Source organism: Coenobita brevimanus, chromosome 69 (genome assembly GCF_032717465.1).
Source record: "Coenobita brevimanus isolate Jiangsu-jjx chromosome 69, ASM3271746v2, whole genome shotgun sequence".
Taxonomy (NCBI): Eukaryota; Metazoa; Arthropoda; class Malacostraca; order Decapoda; family Coenobitidae; genus Coenobita; species Coenobita brevimanus.
The window spans coordinates 26,595,734-26,617,655 of NC_137022.1; the positions used below are offsets into that span (position 1 = coordinate 26,595,734).

General features: G+C 42.2%; 1 protein-coding gene across 1 annotated transcript; it reads right to left on the reverse strand.

The window, feature by feature from the left end:
• Window positions 1-11,028: 11,028 nt before the first annotated feature.
• LOC145406087 (glycosyltransferase 8 domain-containing protein 1-like) lies at window positions 11,029-21,635 on the reverse strand. The gene is made up of 8 exons (XM_080277277.1): window positions 21,507-21,635; window positions 17,922-18,076; window positions 16,601-16,739; window positions 15,913-16,051; window positions 14,952-15,118; window positions 13,433-13,706; window positions 12,183-12,298; window positions 11,029-11,317 (listed from the first exon to the last, which is right to left on the reverse strand). Exons 1-8 carry the CDS (start codon window positions 21,529-21,531, stop codon window positions 11,145-11,147), a joined length of 1,188 nt encoding a protein of 395 aa, XP_080133403.1. The 5' UTR covers window positions 21,532-21,635; the 3' UTR covers window positions 11,029-11,144.
• Between the last annotated feature and the right edge of the window lie 287 nt (window positions 21,636-21,922).

Genomic DNA, 21,922 nt, shown 5'->3' on the forward strand with positions numbered 1-21,922 from the left:
ACAGTATGGTCTACAGAAATTTTCCTAAATCTACAGAAATCCTCCAGACCCACACTCCCACAGTCTCACTTATGACTGGCTCTGAGGCCACCTACGTAGTGTGAATTGTGACGGTGGGGATTTTCAGTTTGTTGATCTCTCTCTCTGTCTCGCTCTCTCTCTGGTATAATACAGGTTCCTGCGTAAATTATGCCTGTTTATCTACGCAGTGTTTGGAATTAGTAAGAATTGAGTGCCTTTAGTTATTTAGTGGTAAATGTAGTAACAAAAACCCTAACGATAATTACAGTTAACCTACTATACTCCATACACCTCGACTCTTAACATTGTGTGTGTGTGTGATGAGGTAAAGGTGTGTATGTGCCACATCACACACACACACACACACACACACACCTGCATGAATAACGTGTCTGTTTATCTGTAGCCAGACGCTATAATCCCGTAAAAGGTATACACAGTAAAATACTTTAATAGCAACAGCCAGTGCCCTTTCTACCCCTGAAGGTGTAGGAACCAGAGGCAAGTTTACGACTGATCAATTCAGTTCCCCTTTTTCGGCTAGTAGGCTGTTTTTTTCGACTAAACAAATGCATCTAGTGTTGGCCTATATAACAGCTTAAAAAAGTATCTGTAGTTGTTCCAGTTGCAGAGAAAGGGTCACGAGGTAGTTTTTGAAGACTGGGCCGTATTTTCGTGCAGTTAGGAAGCTTACTAACACCTCTTCTGTACTGGTTTATTTCTGTATCTGCTCTTCTAGTACATTTTTGTATATGATTCATGCAGTTCATGTCGATATTAAAAAGATTTAAGAAGTAATAAAGAAAATATTAACAGTTAGGAAAATAAATCGTTCGGGAAGCGGTGCTAGAACCTTACCTCTTCAACCCGATTACTTTTTCTTCATACTTTCATCAAGGCACTAGATGATTGTAGTGAATTTATGAAGGACTTCTACAGTAGTTCTGAAAAGTTTAATGGAGGTTCTATCAAACTTCATATCAGATGTTTGTCCTGTATGTGAATAAAATTGTCGAGTGATATAGTCAGAATAAAGGAAATAATACGTCATTGGAGTCAAGGGGTTAATAAAGCATTGTATTCAAATGCACCAACCGCAGCAAAAGCGATTGAGTAAATGACCAGCCTGTACCCAGTGGTTGCATTACATGACCAAAGAACTTCCATTCATTTCCTCGGGACTGAACGTAGGTGCAGTGCCAGGGCCTTCACTTCGAATAGGATGTTCAGATTGCTATACAAGTAGTCTTGAGCCACCCTCCCCCTCCCCAGGGAAAGAAAGAAAAATTATGAAGGCGGGTGATCAGTGGTTTCATTTAAAGCATTGTTTCTGTTCATGTTTTTTCGTAGCAAATACTGTATTTCTTAATGGATATTGCACAGCTGTATTTCATATATCGCTTAAAGGTTCCTGTTATATCTTATTGATTAAAACAGCATGAATCATCATTCGTGAAATGCTATCAGAAATTATTTTCAAACGCTTCAACCTTTGTCTCATTGTATTAAGATGTAAGTTGTTCAAATACTTTTTGCAATAAGTGTACCACCAGGATACAACTGCCTGTGGTGTACGGTACATGTAATTACTCATAGCTCGAGTACCCATCTAACCACTTGTAAGACAAGTGTGTGGTGGGACATTATGGGTGACCATGTATACTGAATTCAAGATGAGCTGATTACTGTGTTCTACCATCCATGTTTTGCATATTGATCTATTTTGCCGCATCTGTAAATTTAGTGTTCAGAGTCGTCCCATCACCATTTTCCTCCTGTCTCTTTACTCCACCCCCACAAGCAGCAGCAGTACTGGTTGTCATCGTCATTGTCGTCATTATCATCATCATTATCATCATTGCCATCTTAATCATCATCATCATCATTATCACCACCATCATTATCATCATCTGAAAGGATATAAGTTCAATCCCAGGCTGGAACTAGGAACATTTTAATCGTGTGAATTTCGTTCAAATACAGTGGAATTTAATGATCTTATAGAGGACCCAAAATGTCAGAAAAACACCCCTGTTAATGCCATCACACCAGTCCTAAATGAGCCAACCTTTGCATGCATTCAGTATGGACTGTGGATAGAAGTGCCAAATTGGTGACATGTGAAGATATGTGGTATGTAGGAGGACTGCTGAACCTCAGGGAGTCAGCTATCAGATGTACAGGTATGGTTGGAGTTAGATAATAATAATAATAATAGTAAAAGTAATCTTAGCCTTTAAAACCACTAGAAACTCTGCTGATAATTTTACTACATCTGTGCTTTTCATAGTACTAGCACAATGTACAATTCATGAGTACTGTAATCCACTGTGCCCTCGCTGTAATGCAGCACCCCCTCACACCACAGCACATTCACCTCTTGCACCTCACCCCAACAACATGGCAATCCATCAGCGTAGTAGTAGCAGTAGTAATAATAGTTGTGGCCCCAGGCTCATCTGAATGTGAACCTAGTGAAGTGCAGGCTGAATCTGTCCTCCTCCTGCAGTCCACCACTCTCATTTTGGAGGATAGGGGGGATGCTGAGGGACATTTGTATAACCATGCAGTGGAGTTGCATGGTTATATCAGTGCCACCACATGAAGGCTTCCCTCTACAGCATCTCCAACATAACAAAAAATCCCTGGGAGTGCCTGGCTGAAGTGTCTGGTTTCTAGCAGTCCATGAGATTCACTGGTTTCTAGCAGTACATGAGGTTCACACCCAGATAAGCCTGGGTCCACAAAAACAGCAAAAACAACATTCTCAGGGGCTTCAAAAGCATTTTAGCACCTTGTGATGATGATGATATAAAGAGTATGAAAATGGGATCACTTTACACACTGAATTTCATCATCATTATCATCTACATCTGGACCTCCTTTCCCACCTTAGCATGGGGTGAGGAGGAGCATCATCCAGACAGCCAAAGTTTACCCAATTCAATGTGCCACGCGTCCATTCACTCATCATTCAAGCCCACAGAATCATGGCTCCATCTGATAAGCCAAAAAATGTCACCACGTTCTGTAGCCCCACATATACAGTATTTATTCGATAGAGCCAGTCCGAAGGCTGTCACGTTAAAAAGGGGTGCCAGATTGCTGATCATGCACTTCTTTGCACAAATTCGTCCAGCCAACTCGATCTCTTGTCAGTCCCTTAGCCTCGCCAACTTCCATACCTCTCTTCCTCACACACACATCCTCCAAATCCTTCCACCTTCGTCTTGGCCTACCTCGCCTCCTTCCTTCTTCAAATTCACTCAGATATACCCTTATGACCCCTCTGTTGTCATCTATTCTCTCCACATGACCATACCATGTCAGTACACTCTCTTCGATTCTGGTGTCCACAGACTTCCTCACTCTGCATCTTTCACGAATCACATTCTGTATCCTGCCCTCTCTCTGTACTCCACATCCATTCCTCAGCAGTCCCATCTCCATTGCTGTTACTCTTGACATTTCATTTTCATGCCACACCATAGACTCTCACATGTTTGTTAAAGTTGGCATTAACACTCCTTCATGTAAGCCTCGTGCAGCTGCAACACTCAGACCTGTTTCTTATCAAGGCCTTCATAGCACCAGGTACTTTCCTTCCTTGTGTCATTCTACTTTTTTTCTTTTGCACCTTTTCTTCTCTTTTCTGTCACTTTACCCAGTTGTTTGAACTCTCTCACCACTTTCAGTCTCTCTCCATTAACTCTAACATCACACTGGAAGTCACCTTCTCTCTCAGTAACCATCACTCTACTCTTTTTTACATTTCCTCTTAAGGCACAACACTCACAGACATCTACAAAACTCTGCACTGGTTTACCAAGCTCGTTTCGGTATTTGCAAGTAGGACTGCATTATCAGCATACACCAAATTTGAGATATTCCATCCATCACCATTCATTACCAATGTCATCCCTGTCTCCATTACTCATGTCTTCTCTCATCACCCCATCTTCCATTCATATTGCCCATTACAATCACTGCATAACTCCTGGGCATTTCTCCCACAGCTTCATCCAGCTCATCCCAAAACCCTCTCACTCCTGTCATCATACGGTGCATACGCTACAATCACAGCCACTTTCACCCTCTCAAACTTGTACTTGACATACATACATCTCGAACTGACACATTTGTAATCTCTCATTCCACTCTGCCACACTTCATTCGTCAACAGAGCTACTCCTTTCTTGCATCTTCCTCGCCCATTCATGCCCGATTTTACACATTTCACACCCTCCCAATCATCCACTTCACACCCTTTCAGCTTTGTTTCACAGTGCCATCACAGCTTATCTCGCACTCTTGAACACATTCACTACTTCATCCTCTTGCTCTCCTTATTCACGCCTCTCACATTCCACATGGCCATGTGAATCTGCTCATTTAGTTGGGGACCTGGGCAGGTATTGGGTCCTCTGTGGCTCTTTGAAATGTCTGCCATGATTTAATGATTTTAGATAGGGGAATCTGGGGAACACTTAACCCAGTCAAAACCCAGGTTATATGGTTACCACCCAGCATAGTAAATGGTTTCCTGGGAACAGGAAACCGTTTGGCTTGTCACTCAGTGTAGAGACCATAAGGCATCCCTACATTGTGTGAGGATGATGGGCACCCCAACCTACCATTTATTTAAATAATTTAATAAATAATTTGGTGTTAGGTAGGGGCACTCACCATCCACTCACTTGATGTAGTGCTGCTTTGGGTGTCTGCCTTTTCCTCTCTTCCTTCCTTCTTCGTCTGTCTTTCCTTCATTCTTTTCTCATCCTGCTTGTGGGTGACTTTACCTATTTTGTCTTTCTTTCATTCTTTGCTCTTCCTTCTGCCAGTGGGTGACTCTACACTGAGTGACAAGCCAAATGGTTTCCTGTACACCAAGAAACCCTTTACTATGCTGGATGGTAACCATATAACCAAATTACGGCACCTGGTGGTTTAGTGGGTAATTACGGCGCTCCAATCGGAGTGAGACAGCACAGGTTTATATCCAAGGGATGGTTGGGGTTTATTGTTCATGTAATGCCACTCAGGGATTAGTGAGGCTGGTTATTTTCATCATAAATGTAAGGACCAACTTGCCTAGCCCCGCGCTCCTGCACTCCTTATGGGGCGACATAGGATTCGATGATGGATGTATGGAATAAATACTGTAATTTAATAAATAATTTAATAAATTTTAATATACAAAAAAACTCTACAAATTGCACAGCATACTAACAGCATGTGTTACAGCCATATGCTTAAGATGACCGTAATGACACCATCTTTGGTATAAACTTTTAGTCTAAATACTGCATATTAAAATACTCGTAATTCATTAAAGTACTTTTGCCTTAACTTGGCCCAGCTTTTCATTCTTTTGCAGCTTATTTCATGGAGCTTAGGGGGGAAAAAAAAAATGCTCTTCTTCATGGATAGCACCATATTCTAATGTTAACCCATTGTTACAGCTCAGCATTAAAGATGAGGTATAGCAAATTTAGGCCAATTTAAAGTAAAAAGAGTATAGTATCTCTGTGAGGCATAAGACATCTTTTTAAAATTAAATTCTTGACATCTCCTGATGATTTTATTCAGCATAGGATAGAGTCTTCAAACTGATGGTGTTAGGTATTGCTGTAATAAACCCTTGTAATATGAGGCCTTTCCTAACATTTTTAATCTGGAGCTCATATTCTCATATGTTAAGGAGGCTCCTAAGCACCTCTTCCTTATCAGTTTATTTTTTAATATGGATGGTTAATATCCCTGACTGTAGTGTACAGTACATATATTAGTGCTGTGATGAGAAAGAGTAGGCTGAGATGGTTTGGGCATGTGGAGAGGATGGAGGTTGACAACTGGGTACAGAGGTGGTGATGTGTGAATGATGAAGGTAGAGATGTGAGAAAGAGACCAAAAAAGACCTGGAATGGAATCATACAGTGTGACCTCAAAGATAAGAGACAATAAGGTAGACTGCTAAAGATCCTGCAGCATGGAGAGTTGCCATTAGGTAAACAAGGTTGACGTATGCAGGTATGATGAAACCTTTATAAATGAATGAATGTATGCATTGTATGACAATGTTAGAAGGACAGGTGAGAACAGTACAGTGCAACAGGAAAAGTAAACGGCTTACAGAGAGATGTTAGCTTCCTCAGCTGAAAAGAATACGGCTTGGGGTGACACTTCATGGTTTAATCATTCTACTACCAGACAGTCATGTCAGACTCAAGAAAGGCCTCTTGTACTGATGAGGTTTATTTATGCTATATACAACCCCTCCAGTTTGAAAGTCTGTCTTAAGGTGAGTAACATTATCATGAAGTTGCAAAAAGAAATTAAAAGATATCTCTCAGCTTCCCCCCCCCCCCTCTAAGTTTTTGCCCTTTTGCAGCTTATTTCGTGTAGCTCACTGGCCCAATACTGTGGCTTTTTATCCTTTCCAAAGCACCTCTTTTTTTTTTACTGGAATCATATTCTAGTGTTACTCTGTTGTTACAACTCAGCATTCAAGATGGCAATTTTAGGCCATGTTAGAGTAAAATGGGCATAGGAAAAATATTCTAATAAGGACAACACCCAGACTCAGGAGATTAAAGCAATAACTTGTCTGACTCATTATTAAGTACCCCAGCTAAGAACCTGTGTGAAACTTTGCCTAAGTACTTCCTAAAGATTAAGTATCAGATTCAGCATGGTTATTAAGTAGTACACACCTCATTCATCTTCACTTACTGAAGTGCTCTAAGTCAGGATTTTTTTTGTACAGTAATCATTCATCAACCATTGTATTTATTGTTAAGATGCTAACCAACAGAACCTTCACTCCTCTGCTTCTTCCTCCAGTGACTTTTCACACTAATGTTTGTGAGTGCATGAACCATTGAATATGAGCTTTACTAAAATAGTTACCATGGAATCATAAGCAGAATTCACACCTACTAGATATAGCTAGTATGCTAATACTGAGGATTCTGTTAACTAAGAAATAAAGCAAGCAACTGTGGCAGTGGCCCTGTGTCAAATACAATACCAAATTCACTAGCCATGTAGAAAGCATACATAACTTCATCTTCAGTTTCCTACATTCTTCCTGTTTCAAGGTTTATCAGTTGATTATTCTCTTTATCTAATACTGTAGTGCATTTAAATGTCATATTGTTATCACTGTTATGATTGTCTACAGGTTTAGATATGAAATGATTCATATCACCCCTGCAGTCCAATAATGTACTGTATTTTTTATTTTGTTCATACTATCTCCAGCCTGCTACATTCATCCCAGGAAAGACCTTTGTTAGCGAAGGGAAAATTGTATGGGTGTATCTAACCTGTTAATGAAGGGCATATTGCAGGCTATCAAACCTGTTAACGAAGGGGAAATTGAAGGCTGTATCTAACCTGTTAACGAGGGGGAAATTGAAGGCTGTATCTAACCTGTTAATGAGGGGGAAATTGAAGGCTGTATCTAACCAGTTAACGAGGGGGAAATTGAAGGCTGTATCTAACCTGTTAGCAAAGAGGAGACTGAAGGCTATATCTAACTTCTTCAGTTGCAGAAATCTTCATCTATCTATCTGTTGCCAGACACCTCAATCCTGTTTGGGGTGACCACAAACAAATCGCCTTCACGTCGTCCAGTCCCCTGCCATTTCACTGCCCTGCTCCCAACTCACACCCCCCTCTCTCATATACCTCTCCACCCCATCCCTCCATCTCATCCTCAGCCTCCCCCTCCCTCTTCCCCCCTCCACCTCACTCACATACACTCTCTTCGTCAGTCTCTCACCCTCCATCCTCTCCACATGGCCAAACCACCTCAGTGTGTTCCCCATAACACTTCCTATTACATCCACACCACAACGCTCCTTTATATCCTCATTCGTCAGCCTGTCTTTCCATGCGACTCCACAGGCTCCTCTTAAATAACTCATTTCCACTGCTCTCACTCTTGACTTGTGTCCTTCCAACAATGTCCAAGCTTCACTTCCATACGTTAGAGTTGGTATCACAATACTGTCATGTAGTAACTTTTTCACTTCCATGCTCACTTCCCTGTTTCTTATCACTGCTTTCAAGGAGCCAGCAACCTTTCTTCCCTGCTGTACCCTTTCAAGCACTTCACCCTCCAAACCTCCATCCTTACTCATCGCACTACCCAAGTACTTAAACGTACTCACATTTTCCATTTCCTCACCATCCAACCTCGCTGTACATTCACTGACTTCACCTCTCTCAAAGACCATCACTTTACTCTTCCCTACATTCACCTTTAGATTCCGTTTCTTGCACACTCTCCCAAACTCATCCACCAAGCCTTGCAGCTAGCCTTCGTCTTCACTCAACAACACAGTATCATCTGCAAACAACAGTACAGGGAGTTTCCAAACACTACCTAGAGCACCAGGGCCACTCCAACATCCACTACCCTACCTTGTACCTCTTTATTACCCCATCCATGAACAGATTGAACAACCATGGAGACATGACACACCCCTGTTTCAACCCAACCTCCAAAGAGAAAAATTCACCTAGTTCACCATCCACACACACTGCAGCCGTAGCACCATCATACATACTCTTCACAGCATTCAACAACTTTCCATCTACTCCATATATTCTTAATACTTTCCACAATCCTTGTCTATCCACCCTGTCATATGCTTTCTCCAAATTCATGAAAGCTGCATACAACTTCTTTCCCTTCTCTAGAAACTTTTCCACTAAAGATCTAAGAAAGAATATCTGATCTACACAACCTCTTCCCTTCCTAAAGCCTCCGTTCTTCTCCAACTAATTCCTCTGTTCTTTCTCTAACTCTGTCAATAAGTATCGTACCATACACTTTTCCTGTTATACTAAGAAGACAAATGTCCCAATGATTACCACACACTTCTTTTTCCCCTTTTCCTTTGTACAAGGGAATAATTATACCTGACTTCCAATCCTCCGGGACTCTACCTTCCTCCCAGGCCAATCTGCACATCTTCCACATCCATTCTACTACTATCTCTCCTTTTTATGCTTCAGCATTTCACCACATACTCCATCAATTCCTGGGGCTTTCCCCAAAAGAATTAAATAAGTACTGTATCACTGGATGGAAGGAGTTAAAACTCTAGCTACATAGCTCAGTGAAATGATAACATGTATACATGTATAAGTGCTCTGGGAATGAGATGGAAGTGTTCTCAGTTTATGCTCAATTATTCACTGATTCATTGAATATTTATCTTTATATTTACTCTGATACAAAGTACAATATTTGTGGATATGGTCTTTCATGGATCACCTCCACATATACAGTTCCTGTAATTCTGCTTTAAAACTGGGCCCACAACAGTGAATCACCATGTATACTATTCCCCTAAGTCAGCAAAAAAACTGAGCATTATGGATACGAGGGTGTTGCTTTCATTCAGCATGCCAGGTAGAAAGTATGGTATTCATTCATGCATTACAAATTATGACTTAGAATTTCATGGCACACAGAGAAAGCACACTGATTACATCAGTTCATTGTCACAAGTTCTCTCTCTCTCTCTCTTTTATTATATGCAGTAAAAGCTTAGTTAACCAGCATCCGATACATCAGCACATCCACATAACCAGAATGCAAATTCAGTCCGGCATGGGGTTGAAAATATTCTGGATATCAGTCATCGCTGATGATCCCCTTATAATTCTTGATTAGTTCTGTACAGTACAGGATAAAATAGTGTATCCAGCCAAATTTTCAAAATTATTTTGGCCTATAATATATACTAAATTTTTCTTTAAATAATTTTTGGTAATGTTTGTTGGTTTATATTCAGTCCTGTACAATTACTCTTGCTGTATTTTTTTTGTATTGTACCTGTACTGTATCTTGCCTGTACTGTATCTAATACTGAATAATGTCTATCTATCTGTCTATTGCCAGACGCCTCAGTCCCGTTTGGGGTGGCCACAAACAAATTGCCTCCACATCGCCCTGTCCCCTGCCATTTCACTGCCCTGCTCCCAACTCACACCCCCCTCTCTCATATACCTTTCCACCCCATCCCTCCATCTCATCCTCGGCCTCCCCCTCCCTCTTCCCCCCTCCACCTCACTCACATACACTCTGTTCGTCAGTCTCTCACCCTCCATCCTCTCCACATGGCCAAACCACCTCAGTATGTTCATCATAACGCTTCCTGTCACATCCACACCACAACGCTTCTTTATATCCTTATTCGTCAGTCTGTCTCTCCATGTGACTCCACAGGCTCCTCTTAACTCATTTCCACTGCTCTCACTCTTGACTTGTGTCCTTCCAACAACGTCCAAGCTTCACTTCCATACGTTAGAGTTGGTATCACAATACTGTCATGTAGTAACTTTTTCACTTCCATGCTCACTTCCCTGTTTCATATCACTGCTTTCAAAGAACCAGCAACCTTTCTTCCCTGCTGTACCCTTTCAAACACTTCACCCTCCAAACCTCCATCCTTACTCATCACACTACCCAAGTACTTAAACGTACTCACATTTTCCATTTCCTCACCATCCAACCTCGCTGTACATTCACTAACTTCACCTCTCTCAAAGACCATCACTTTACTCTTCCCTACATTCACCTTTAGATTCCGTTTCTTACACACTCTCCCAAACTCATCCACCAAGCCTTGCAGCTCTCCTTCGTCTTCACTCAACAACACAGTATCATCTGCAAACAACAGTACAGGGAGTTTCCAAACACTATCCTCTCTCACCAGGGCCACTCCAACATCCACTACCTTACCTTGTACCTCTTTTATTACCCCATCCATGTACAGATTGAACAACCATGGAGACATGACACATCCCTGTTTCAACCCAACCTTCAAAGTAAAGTCCCAAGTTTGGCCCTATTTCATTTTTTCACCTCCCAGATAATTTCTAAGAGTAACATTCGGTTATCCAGAAAATTCCGTATCCGGAATGGAAGAATCCCCGTGCATTCCGGTTAATCGATCTTTTACTGTAGTCTCTTTCAAATTTCTCATCACACACCAAGCTCTTCACCAGGCTTTGTACAAATTAAGTCATCATCAGTGAGCTTATTCTTCTAGCCATCAACTTTTACTCTTCATTCAGTCCACTTTGCCAAGACTTCAGTCACCTCAAGCAAACACTTTCTTTGGCCGATACTTGTTCTGTGGGTCAGGGATGGCATATTTGAACCAAACATCACTGAAGGCTGCTCGGCGCCCCCACGGCTTGAAGGGTCCGTCCCAGCGTAGGAGTTTGGCTGCTTTCACATATGCCTGTGAGTAGCCGGCACCTGGAGACAAGCCTGTGGGAGGAGAATGAACTTTTAGGCATTAGTAAAAGAATAAGTCATCATCAACCTGACTTATTTTTCCTGCCTGCTGTAAGGAACTGTAAGGATATGGTACTTACAGGTAATAAAAAGACAAAAATACATAATCATCATCATCATCAGTCATCATCATCAACAACAACAGCCACCTAACCTCTTCTTCCCATCTACACTAAGGATGTGGCATTCACAGGTTATAAAAGGACAAACACCATCAGCATCATGACTTTTTCCCCACTTTAATATAGGGTCAGGTAGGGTCCAGGAAAGAAAAAGCTCACAGGAGGGAGACCTATTAACAGTATGCCCAGTGGAAGCTATAAATAATGTACAGTACAAGAGCATGGCAAGATTTTGCATGTAGAATACCAGCATGTCACTAAGGATGAGGTGTTACAGAGCCTCCAAGGTAACTATACTCTTTTACTTTAGTTTGGCCTAAAACTCCGATCTCTATATCTTGAATGCAGAGCTGTACCAGCAGATTAACACTATACTTTGTTCACTTAACTGGGCATAATTTTGCCATCTCTCCAGCTTCAATGCTGAGCTGTAACATGAGATCAACACTAGAATAGTGAGCTAGTTATGAAGAGGTGCTGTAGAAAAAGGGTCCAGGACTGTTGTAGCTGCAGATGAAAAAAAATCTCCCCTGTTATAATGAATTAATTACAGCACAGTATATGCTGCTAGTCCCAGTGAAGTGCTATGGAAAAGATGTACAACTATTGCACCATCCTTTCCTGCCTATGAACTATGAATTAGCCCACAAAAGGATAAAAATCTGGGCCAAGTTAAGGTAAAGAGTTAAACTTGGATCACGAGACAATGGACCCACCGAGGCCAGCATGGTGCCAAAGTCGGGGGAGGGGTGAGGTATGCTGGTACATGGTCACCAACATGGCTGCCTCACTCGCATCAGCCTTGGGGTCAGTGCCATATAGGTGATCATTACTGTGGGGGGAGAGGGGGTTACTGAGTGACTGAATGTGGGGTTACTGAGTGACTGAATGTAAGTGCTGAATGAATAAATGCATAAGTGAATGAATGAATGAATGAACAAATATCACTGAAAGGCTGAATTTGAATATGCATTACTGAAAGTGAATGAATGAATGAACAAATATCACTGAAAGGCTGAATTTGAATATGCATAACTGAAAGTGAATGAATATAGGAAATGAATACTGTATATGATTGAAAGGCTGAGTTGTTGTTGAGTAACTCCAGTCTGTCTGCTGAGCAGACCTATCAGCTGCAAGCAAGCCACTGCACCTGCAGGGCCATTCTATGCAGTGAACCAATGTTCCCTTGCAACAGACAGCGCTTTGCCACAGCGAGGTGCAGAAAAGTGTGGAGGTTTGGTTCCTGGATAGACAGCACAGTTGCTTCTCTCCACCCAGTTAACACAGACACCACAGTAGGTTCCACATCAACCCACTGATCTGGTTATATGGTTACCATCCAGTGTTGTAAATGGTTCCTGGGTTACAGGAAGCCATCAAGATTGTCAGATTGTCACTCAATGTAGAACCAACTGAAGTGAAAAACGTGCCCACACACGTGCGCGCACGCACACACACACACACACACACACACACACACACACACACACACTCTCATTCATTCATAATCCAATCCCACACCACTCCATGAGGAGCATAGGAGCCCGGGGCTAGGCAGGTTGGTCCTGGCATTTTAAGATGAGAGTGACCAGCCTCACTCATCCCTAAGTGGCATTACATGAGCAATAAACCCCAACCACCCCTTGGATATGAACCAACACAGGCTATATCCAGTTGGAGCACCTTAATTACCCACTAAATCACCAGGTGCCATAATTTGGTTATGTGGTTACCACCCAGCACAGCAAATGGTTTCCTGGTGCACAGGAAACCACTTGGCATGTCTCTTAGTGTAGAGTCACCTGTAGACAGAAGGAAGAGGAAAGAATGAAAGACATAAGAGGAAGGAAGAAGAGAGGAAAGGGCAGCCACCCAGGAGCAGAACTACATCGAGTGAGTAGATGGTGAGCGCCCCCACCTACCACCATGTGGCAATAAAAGTAATAATCCCATTGTCACTCACTTGGTGCTGACATTAACCCATGTCATAAGCTGGCCAGTGACGTTTGCAGAGCGCCACATTGCCACATCAGCAACAAAAACATCAGTGTCAAAGGTGCAGGCAGCAGGTTTGATGCCCCGACTGCGCAGCCTGGGATGGCGAAGGTTGAGATGCCGGGCGTAGAGAGGGTGGGAGGAGCTGCCTTGACGGTGGCGCCCCGAAGACTGGCAGTCCTCCCCAAATGCACCATAGCTTCCTGTCTTTATGTTCACTTCTGCCAACTCACTGATGTCACCTGCAGAGCCATGAATGAAAGGCTGTTAACTTGAATCCAGCTGATGGATGTTTTAGATGATTCTTGCTGCTACCAAACTATTTTTTTCACCATAGGAAGGATCAGTAGTAGTCAAGGGGTTATTAAGGCTATTTTTATCCCTTTCTGTTCAAAGTCTCAAAACTGAACAAAATACTGTAGCATGAATTAATTGCAAGGGTAAACTGAAAAAGACATTCCTAGACTCACTGGGTAAAGATAGGTAGTCAAGTGGTTAAAGATACTGTCTGCTGTCTAAAAGGACACAAGTTTAATCTCAGGCTGGGGCAGGGATTAATCTGATTGCTTGAATTTTGTTAAAACAGCTATCATTATCTTCCAAAAGGCCAACCAATATGTCACTATGGTAGTAGTTGTTCCCTAGGCAGTCTGGCTGAACAGCCCTGTGTCATTATGGTAAATACTCCTGCTAATACCATCACACCAGTCCTAAATAAGACAGCCATAGCATGTACTCAGTATGTATGGTGGGTATTAGCAATGAAATGGTGACATGTACAGGACTTGTATGAACACACTTGCAAGAGGACTACTGGACTTCAGGGAGTGGATTGTCAAGTCAGTGCTCAGAGTTGGACACAAAATGTAAACCTAGCCAATAAGAGCTCTAGAGCCTCTGTTGACAGATCTACTATATTTGTTTGGGGTATGCAGCTAGAATATATACAATATCTGGCCCAGGGAAGATGGACACCCATGTCCCGCATAGTTCCAGGTCACCCTTGAGCAAGGTGTAGCACTCATTAGCCCACCAAAAGGCAGAAGATGGATGGTTACCACCGTTCTGGAAGATACCATACTACGAAGGGAATGACAAGGGACCGGAGTCTGGTAGCTTGCCATGCACAACACTCGCAGGTAGGAAACGCAACACATTTACCAAGTTCAGTAGTCAGACTCTTGAATGAGATTGCTACTTGTATATATAACCTATATACAGCCCATCCTTGTGGGGCTATGCCTCCTCCATTTTACCTGCATCTTGCCCTGTGGAAGGACCATGTCAAGGCCCTGTCTGCCACAGGAAGGCAGCTGCTTGCTTGTGGATGTTGGGTCTAATCAGCAAGACAGACTGGGGTAGAGCAACAACAGCAACTATATCTACAATAAGCTTTCACTTCCCCAGGTCTAGATCATTCCACTCCATTAGGGTGGGAAAGGAGGTCCAGATGATTTAAAAAAAAAAAAAAAAAAAAAAAAAAGTACCTTGGACAATGACATCAGGTGGCAGGTAAATAAAGCGTCCTTCCAAATGGGGAAAAATGGCAAGGATGTAAACCTTGGCAAAGTGAGGTTTTCCTACAGGCAGCTGTGATGGCTGTGGCATCAATGTACACTCTGTCTTATGCAGCTTTGTCTTCTGTACCCACAGCCTGAGAAATAGTAACATCACATTACATAAACATAAAATTTTATTCATTAATTATAGTTTATTACCTACTGTGTGGCTTTGATATGGAGCTTACTTGTGATGATGCTGTGTACCCTGAGTGGAGTTTACTGTATATACCTAAGGCATCCACCCGAATGCCAAATTCACATTTCCCTGCACCTCACCCTTGAGATGGACCCTAGTTCGACCCTGGTGAGGCACTGTCCCACAAAGGAGGTACTGATTTCCTACACATTGTATGTACTGTACTGTCCCTGTAGGACAGCCCCATAGAAGCAGCTGCTTACATGTGGTTGGCAGGTCTGCTTAGACAGACTGGTGTTAACAACAACAAAAACAACCTACTGAGTACATCTGTACAGACCCTCCTAATGTAATGTTATTTCACTTTAGGCTTGCTAATAAATAAAGCTCCTTTCTCATTAACAGTTCATCATAACTCATAAATTAGCTGTGAAGGCAGAAATTAATATTCTTCAAGTGAATCCTAATGCCTGAGCCCACAGCCAATGCTTCACTTGAAGTAGGATATTGCAACCACACTTCATAGATATTAAGCTGGGAGTGTTTGTGCTGTATAGTGCCATATTCTGTTTTGCAGCTAATGACCTAGCCTAACTTTCAATAATTTATCAGTGTTCATTTATACAGTACTTTTACAGAATAACTAGTCACTGAACACTAACAGAGCAATTATATTAAAACTGCTGTGTAAAAGTTCATATCTGTTCAGTACTGCATACGCATAACCAAACATTTGACACCTTTGTTCACCTGAAGTCTGGGATGATTGCCCCGGGTAGTGTGATGTGAAAGTGAACTGGGGCTCGGGTGTTGCTGACAATACTGTTAATGGCTGCCACAACACCCATCAGTGAGGTAGCATCTCCAGACATCACCACATTCACCTTACCTTGAGGGAGAGATGGGGATCAATTAATAACAGAGTACTGTTGCCAACAAACAATTTGCACCATCAGACCTGAATATGTCACCTTTTTAATGCTCTTTGTATCTACTGAATCAGCAGCAAAACAACAGAAAATATGCTGTCCTGTGAAGTTCCACTGATAAAGCTGGTGAGCAGGTCCTCTGTCCATTTATATGAACATCACTTGGAACATTTGTAAAAACATTCCTTGACTCTCCCCTTTACCCCTAAAGGAGGATGGTTGTCTGCCAGACAAGGACAATTTCAACCTACAGTCCACTGTGTTCATAATTCAGATGAACCTTTGAGTACAACCACTACTACTGGCAGACTTTACTTAGCTTAGGGCACTCTTGTAATGAGGAAGTAAAAACAAAATTCGTTTAACCCACTTAGAATGATCATACTTTTAAAATTTAATCCTATAGCTCTCAGATAATAATGTTCATCAAAAGAGAAGACCTTTTGTTCTAAAGCAGTGAACAAGGGATATCTACCTTCAGAAAAGAAAAAAAATCATCTAAGTCTCACCTGCAGTACTTGTGGTGTTGGGTCTGTTGGGTAGCTGATGTAATGGTGGTGGTAGTGGTGGAAGGTGTGGTGTATCTGCTGCTCTGCCTTGGGTCTTGTTGCCACGTTTTGAGGTCTCAATCAACTCACCCAGCAACACCTGAGGAACAACATCAACTACACGACACTGATGTATATGAGGTAACTATACAGTAGTTTTTACCATATATAACTAGTATGGTGCATAGTAACGTGGGACTGTAGCACCAAGCATGCTATACAAAAAGAGAAGCATTAACAGAGTACCATACTACACAGATATCTGTACCAGACATTTATACTACAGGTAGCAACTATAGTATAGTATTTTTTTTTTCCTCACATAACAAAGTTCCCAAACACTTTTCAGTTCAACTGATGGCCAGGTATAATCAAATTTGAGAGTTGATTTGACTAGTAACCAAAGAGACTCATTCCTACTTCATAACTAAGGCTTGCTGATGTTCGTGCAATCATGAAATGGCATTCACCTTATGGAAGATGCACAGTTCCATCAGATGAAAACAAACTGGTTATAGATCCATATTACCCGGTATCTCAAGATTTATGAATCCAAAACTAGGCAAAAGTAGTCCCCAGTATTTTAGGGTAGGCTCTGTGCAATTGGTATACATCCCTGGTAGCATTACATGACTGAAATGCTTCCAACCAGCTTTCATAGACTAACATCAGTGCATGCAAGGTACAAAGCTGTCACACTGCCTGGTGCCTCAGATCATTAAACCAAAAGGTATCCTGTGACCAAATTTATAAATTTACAGAATGATAATTGAATAGAGAAAGTCCCCATTGTAAGTCACCTTACTGACATTCTCTTTTTCCTCTTACCCTCACAGTAAATTGAGGAAAAATTGCATACAAAAATTGTACTGCTATCTAAAAAGTTAATATAATAGGTTTCTCAGCGTACACAAATAGTTGTATGGAAAAACGTGATAATTTTTAAGCCATCCCTGAAATATTATGAGGACTATCTGTATGTGTTTTACTGCAGTAGTAAATTCTGTATTGCTATTATGTACAGTATGTAGGGGTCTGAGGTTAAGTTACCATAGTCCAGGACATTTACGGGTAGTTGATCAATCTATGCCTCTGGTAGCATTTAAATGATATACAGTACCACTTGTCACCACTAGAACTCGAACCATAGCCCATAAGCCACAATGCGTTCCAACTTGAGAGCTCTACCAACTGCACCACCAAGCATCTTGCATATACCACAATGACACACTTTTAGGGTAACCTTTAAAAAAAAAAAAAAAAAAAAAAAAAAAAAACATACATGACTCTTTGCAGCACGAGCTAGAGGGATGTTCTCCGCCTGCTGGATGTTTGCTGAACGCCTGTGAGCATCTGTTGTGTCGCCGGGACCCCAGTTTAGTGAGGACATGACATAGACCAGCAGCAGTGACCACCCGATACCTGCCGCCACCACACCTGTAAAAATGAGAACTGATAATTATGCTGATGCTGGAAGGGAAGACTTATACTAACACAGAAATGGTGTTTATAGAGACCAAGGATGGGATGGAGGGATGAGACAGATGGCAGAGGACAGAATGACATGGAGGCATTTAATTTTTGGCTAGCCTTAATGGGATTAAGACATCTGGCAAAAGTAGATACAGCAATTTTGGCCCAACCTGGACCTGCTTCAGGTATCAACAGTGATGGGACGTGTGTACAGTATGAAGTATACTATATACTGGTATATATATAGCAAAGTGTGGTGGAAAAAAGGCTGGGAGGGGAAGGAGGAAGGACAGAAGGGAGGGAAGCCATGTGTTGAGGGAGGGGGGGGGAGCACAAGCTACTGAAGAGTACATAACTGGTAGCATACATGGTTAAGAACTAAGAAAGAAAACAGGGACCTAAAAATAACATGGTTGCATGTCATACTGAATGGGGATATTTGGGTGTTTTCCTTCTCGGTTATACTTCATGGTTAGCCTTTACTGACAAAGTACATAATCTTCAAGGAAACATGGAACCACCATGTTTTGCAGATATGTCCAGCTTTTCTTTACCTAAGCCATTCATGTGAATTAATATCTCCTTTCACACTTTCCCATAAAATGTCCACTCCAGTTTTTCTATACCGCATGGTGTTCTTTATGACTTTCCTCCTGGCTTCAGCTGGAGGGTTTGGAGGGCGGGGAAGAACCTTCTTCTTTGCTATGCTTATCTCATTCTAGTAGTTCAGTAACTCTTCTGGGAGCTGCCTAGCGTGGGCCAGCCGGCTTACTGCAGTTAATCTCTCTTAATGCCCCAGTCACACTGCAGGTATGACATCGCAAACCTGAAAATCGCGAAACCAGTCTCCGAGCAGTCGTGCCACCGATCGGCTACCAGTGGTCGTCCAGTGTCTGTCCAGCGTCTGCCCAGTGGGCAGCCGAATGACGACCATGGCCAGGTACACACAGGTCAAGACACTGATGGGTGGCCGGCCGCCAACAAAAGGCGGCCGGTCCGCATCCTGTCGCAGTTTAGACTGCGACCTCTAGGTCGCCACTAGACTGACACCGGCTGCAGATTGGCCAGCGGCTGGTCTCGGTCCAGCCCACCACCTGTCATTTGATCAGTCGCCGGCCGGATGGCAGCCAGACTTCAACCACCACCCCAGACAGGAGGCTTGTGGACGGTGGCGGCCGCAGTCCAGTTGTTGCCTTGACAGAGTGCGGATGGCCACCGCACAGAGCGGGCGGCGACCGGCCTCTGTCCGGGTGGCTACCACCGCTTAAAAATCAGGTGTCGCCGACCAGTCACAGTCTGTAAGCCGGCCAGACGCAGTCCAGCCGCCCACTGGGCAGCTTCTGTGCCACGACGTCAGTGGTCGCGTGGAGGTTTTGCGTGCAGCACGAAAAACCTCACAACGATTTTTTAGTCGCCACGGTGCCCTGCGGCTAGACTGAGACATATGAAGACCGGTTGTAAACCTCACCAAAACCACCCACGACTTGCAGGTCGTGGGTGGTTTGCGATAAGTCGTACCTGCAGTGTGACTGGGGCCTATGTTCGAGTATTTTCTGAGTACATTTTCAAGTTTTGATGTTAAAATTTCATTTATATGCAATGAATAGCATTTAAAAAGCAGTCTTTGTTTATAATCCCCAAGGTGCCAAAGTCAGTCAGATGGACACTATCTTAGAATGCTATTTTTTGGCATGAAATTAACCTTATCATTGCTGATTTATCCAAACCTTACATAAATTTTCATAAGTCAACCCAGTCTTGGTGGCAACCATCATCCACTCACTTGATGTTGTGCTGCCTACTTCTTCCTTCACATTTAACACCCTTTTTCTGTATCTGCCCTCCTTTCTTATATTTCTCCCATCTATCCCATCACTTTATTAGCTACTCTTCTTTACTTTTCAGATGGCTTCACACTGAGTGACAAACCTATTGGTTTCCTGTAAGCCAGGAAACCATTTACAATGCAGGGTGGCAACCATATAGGCTAGCCAACACATACGTGTTACCTACATGTCAGTATAGAGGGTTGACGGAGGGTTAGTGCCTCATCCCGTAAAACAACTACTGGTAACTCGGAGACAAACGGCCACCCCTTACGGGATTGTGGTATCTGGCTATTGATAGACAGAACCTGGTCTCATTTATTAAAACCTAACCTAACCTATTTTTGTGTAATTTAACCAAACTTATCCTAACTTGATCTTTGTGTATGTGTGTGTGTGTGTGTGCACTCGACTCTGGGCACAGGTTTCACAGCCTGCTTCCAAGGCCCAGCAGTCCCCCTACATATCATACACCTCTACATGTCACCACTTAGGTGCTAACACCCGCCATCCATACTGAATACATGCTAGGGCTGTCTCATACAGGACTAGCGTCTTGGTATTAGCAGGGGTATTTTTACGACGTCGGCGGGTCTTCTGGTAGATCGGAAAAGTCTGCTTTAAATGAGATTCAAATCCTTAAACAGTTCCCTGCCCCAGTGGGGATTTGAACTTGGGTCTGATAGAACCACAGACCACCTTTCTACCGACTGAGCCACCGCCTCCCCGTCTATCCCTTTTTAAATCTTATTTTCATTGTTTACTGATGGATCTTCATCTTGCTTCAAAATGCGATTCTGGATACCTTTACAAAATCTCATATAATCACTTCAAAGGTAGATAAACATTTTTGTTAGAGAGGTGGTCCCTTATCTAAAAGTATATATACCTAAAGTGACCAGATTTATTGGAGCTAAAAGCAGGACATCGTCATGAGTGTATATATACTGTACGAGTATATACTGTATATATAGAGTGACTTATGCGAGTGACAGCGACTGCTGCTGCACTGCATCTCACCCTGAGGCTGCTAATCAAATAACGTCTCAAACGAACCCCAAAAGAGCAAACATACTGTATGGCACGGTGAATAGGCAGACCAAATTTACCAGCCAGTGAGTGTTACAGATTTTATATTAACAATCCAGTATTTCATTTGGTTTGGATTATGCATAATTTTACCAATTCATCATCATTTCATATATGAAGGTCATGTTATATCTAAAGTAATGGTACTTTTATAAAAGTGGAACATTTAAGATAATTTTCTCGGGACATTTTAGTAATAATTTAAAAGGTGGATCATGTGGAAAAAAAAAAAAAAAAAAAATGGGACTCTGGTCATCTTAAGTATACCCAAAATATATACTGGCTGCAGAAAAAATAATGGTAGGTCGAACTTCTTAAATTCACCTAATCTGATTCTTGTCTCTTTCTTTTCAGCTTGGTGACAACCCTACGATTTTTATTCTTTTTTCGTTCTTTTCTCAGTCAAGCTAAACCACACACCCAAGTCCATGCAGCATCACCAGAAATACGTGAAGTGAAAACCAAGCTCCTGTACTCACATAACTTCAGTTTGGTGTGTGCCATGGAGATAAGTGCTGTCTTATTGAACACTCACAGTATATTTCACCCACTGGCTATGTGTTACAGTGTGTTTTGCCGAGTCAGTTAAGAACAAGGCAGATATTGCATTGTTTTGACAGCATGACGTGGAGGGCAAGCGTCGAAGTTGTCCGAACGAATTTTCTTGTCTTCGGTTGAATGAAATGATTGTTAAATAGTTAGGTAGTAGCCTCTGTGGGATTTATAAGTCACTCTCCATCTTCTTGTTTTACTTTAATGTAGTATGTGCATGCATTTCTTCTTTAACTGGGTGCTCTACTATGTATTGATTAGAATATATATTGATGCATCCACTTGACCAAATTGTTGATGTAAACAACATATGAGCCAATAAATAGGCTAGCATTCGAACATT

What these genes read in the sequence shown, in the direction of transcription:
- LOC145406087 (XM_080277277.1), bottom strand. Translation starts at nt 21,531, where the DNA reads ATGGCACACACCAAACTGAAGTTAT. An exon ending in ACACACCAAACTGAAGTTAT is followed by an intron (nt 18,077 to 21,506) that starts GTGAGTACAGGA and finishes TCATTTTTACAG; the next exon opens with GTGTGGTGGCGGCAGGTATC. An exon ending in TGGGTTAATGTCAGCACCAA is followed by an intron (nt 12,299 to 13,432) that starts GTGAGTGACAAT and finishes CTCCCCCCACAG; the next exon opens with TAATGATCACCTATATGGCA.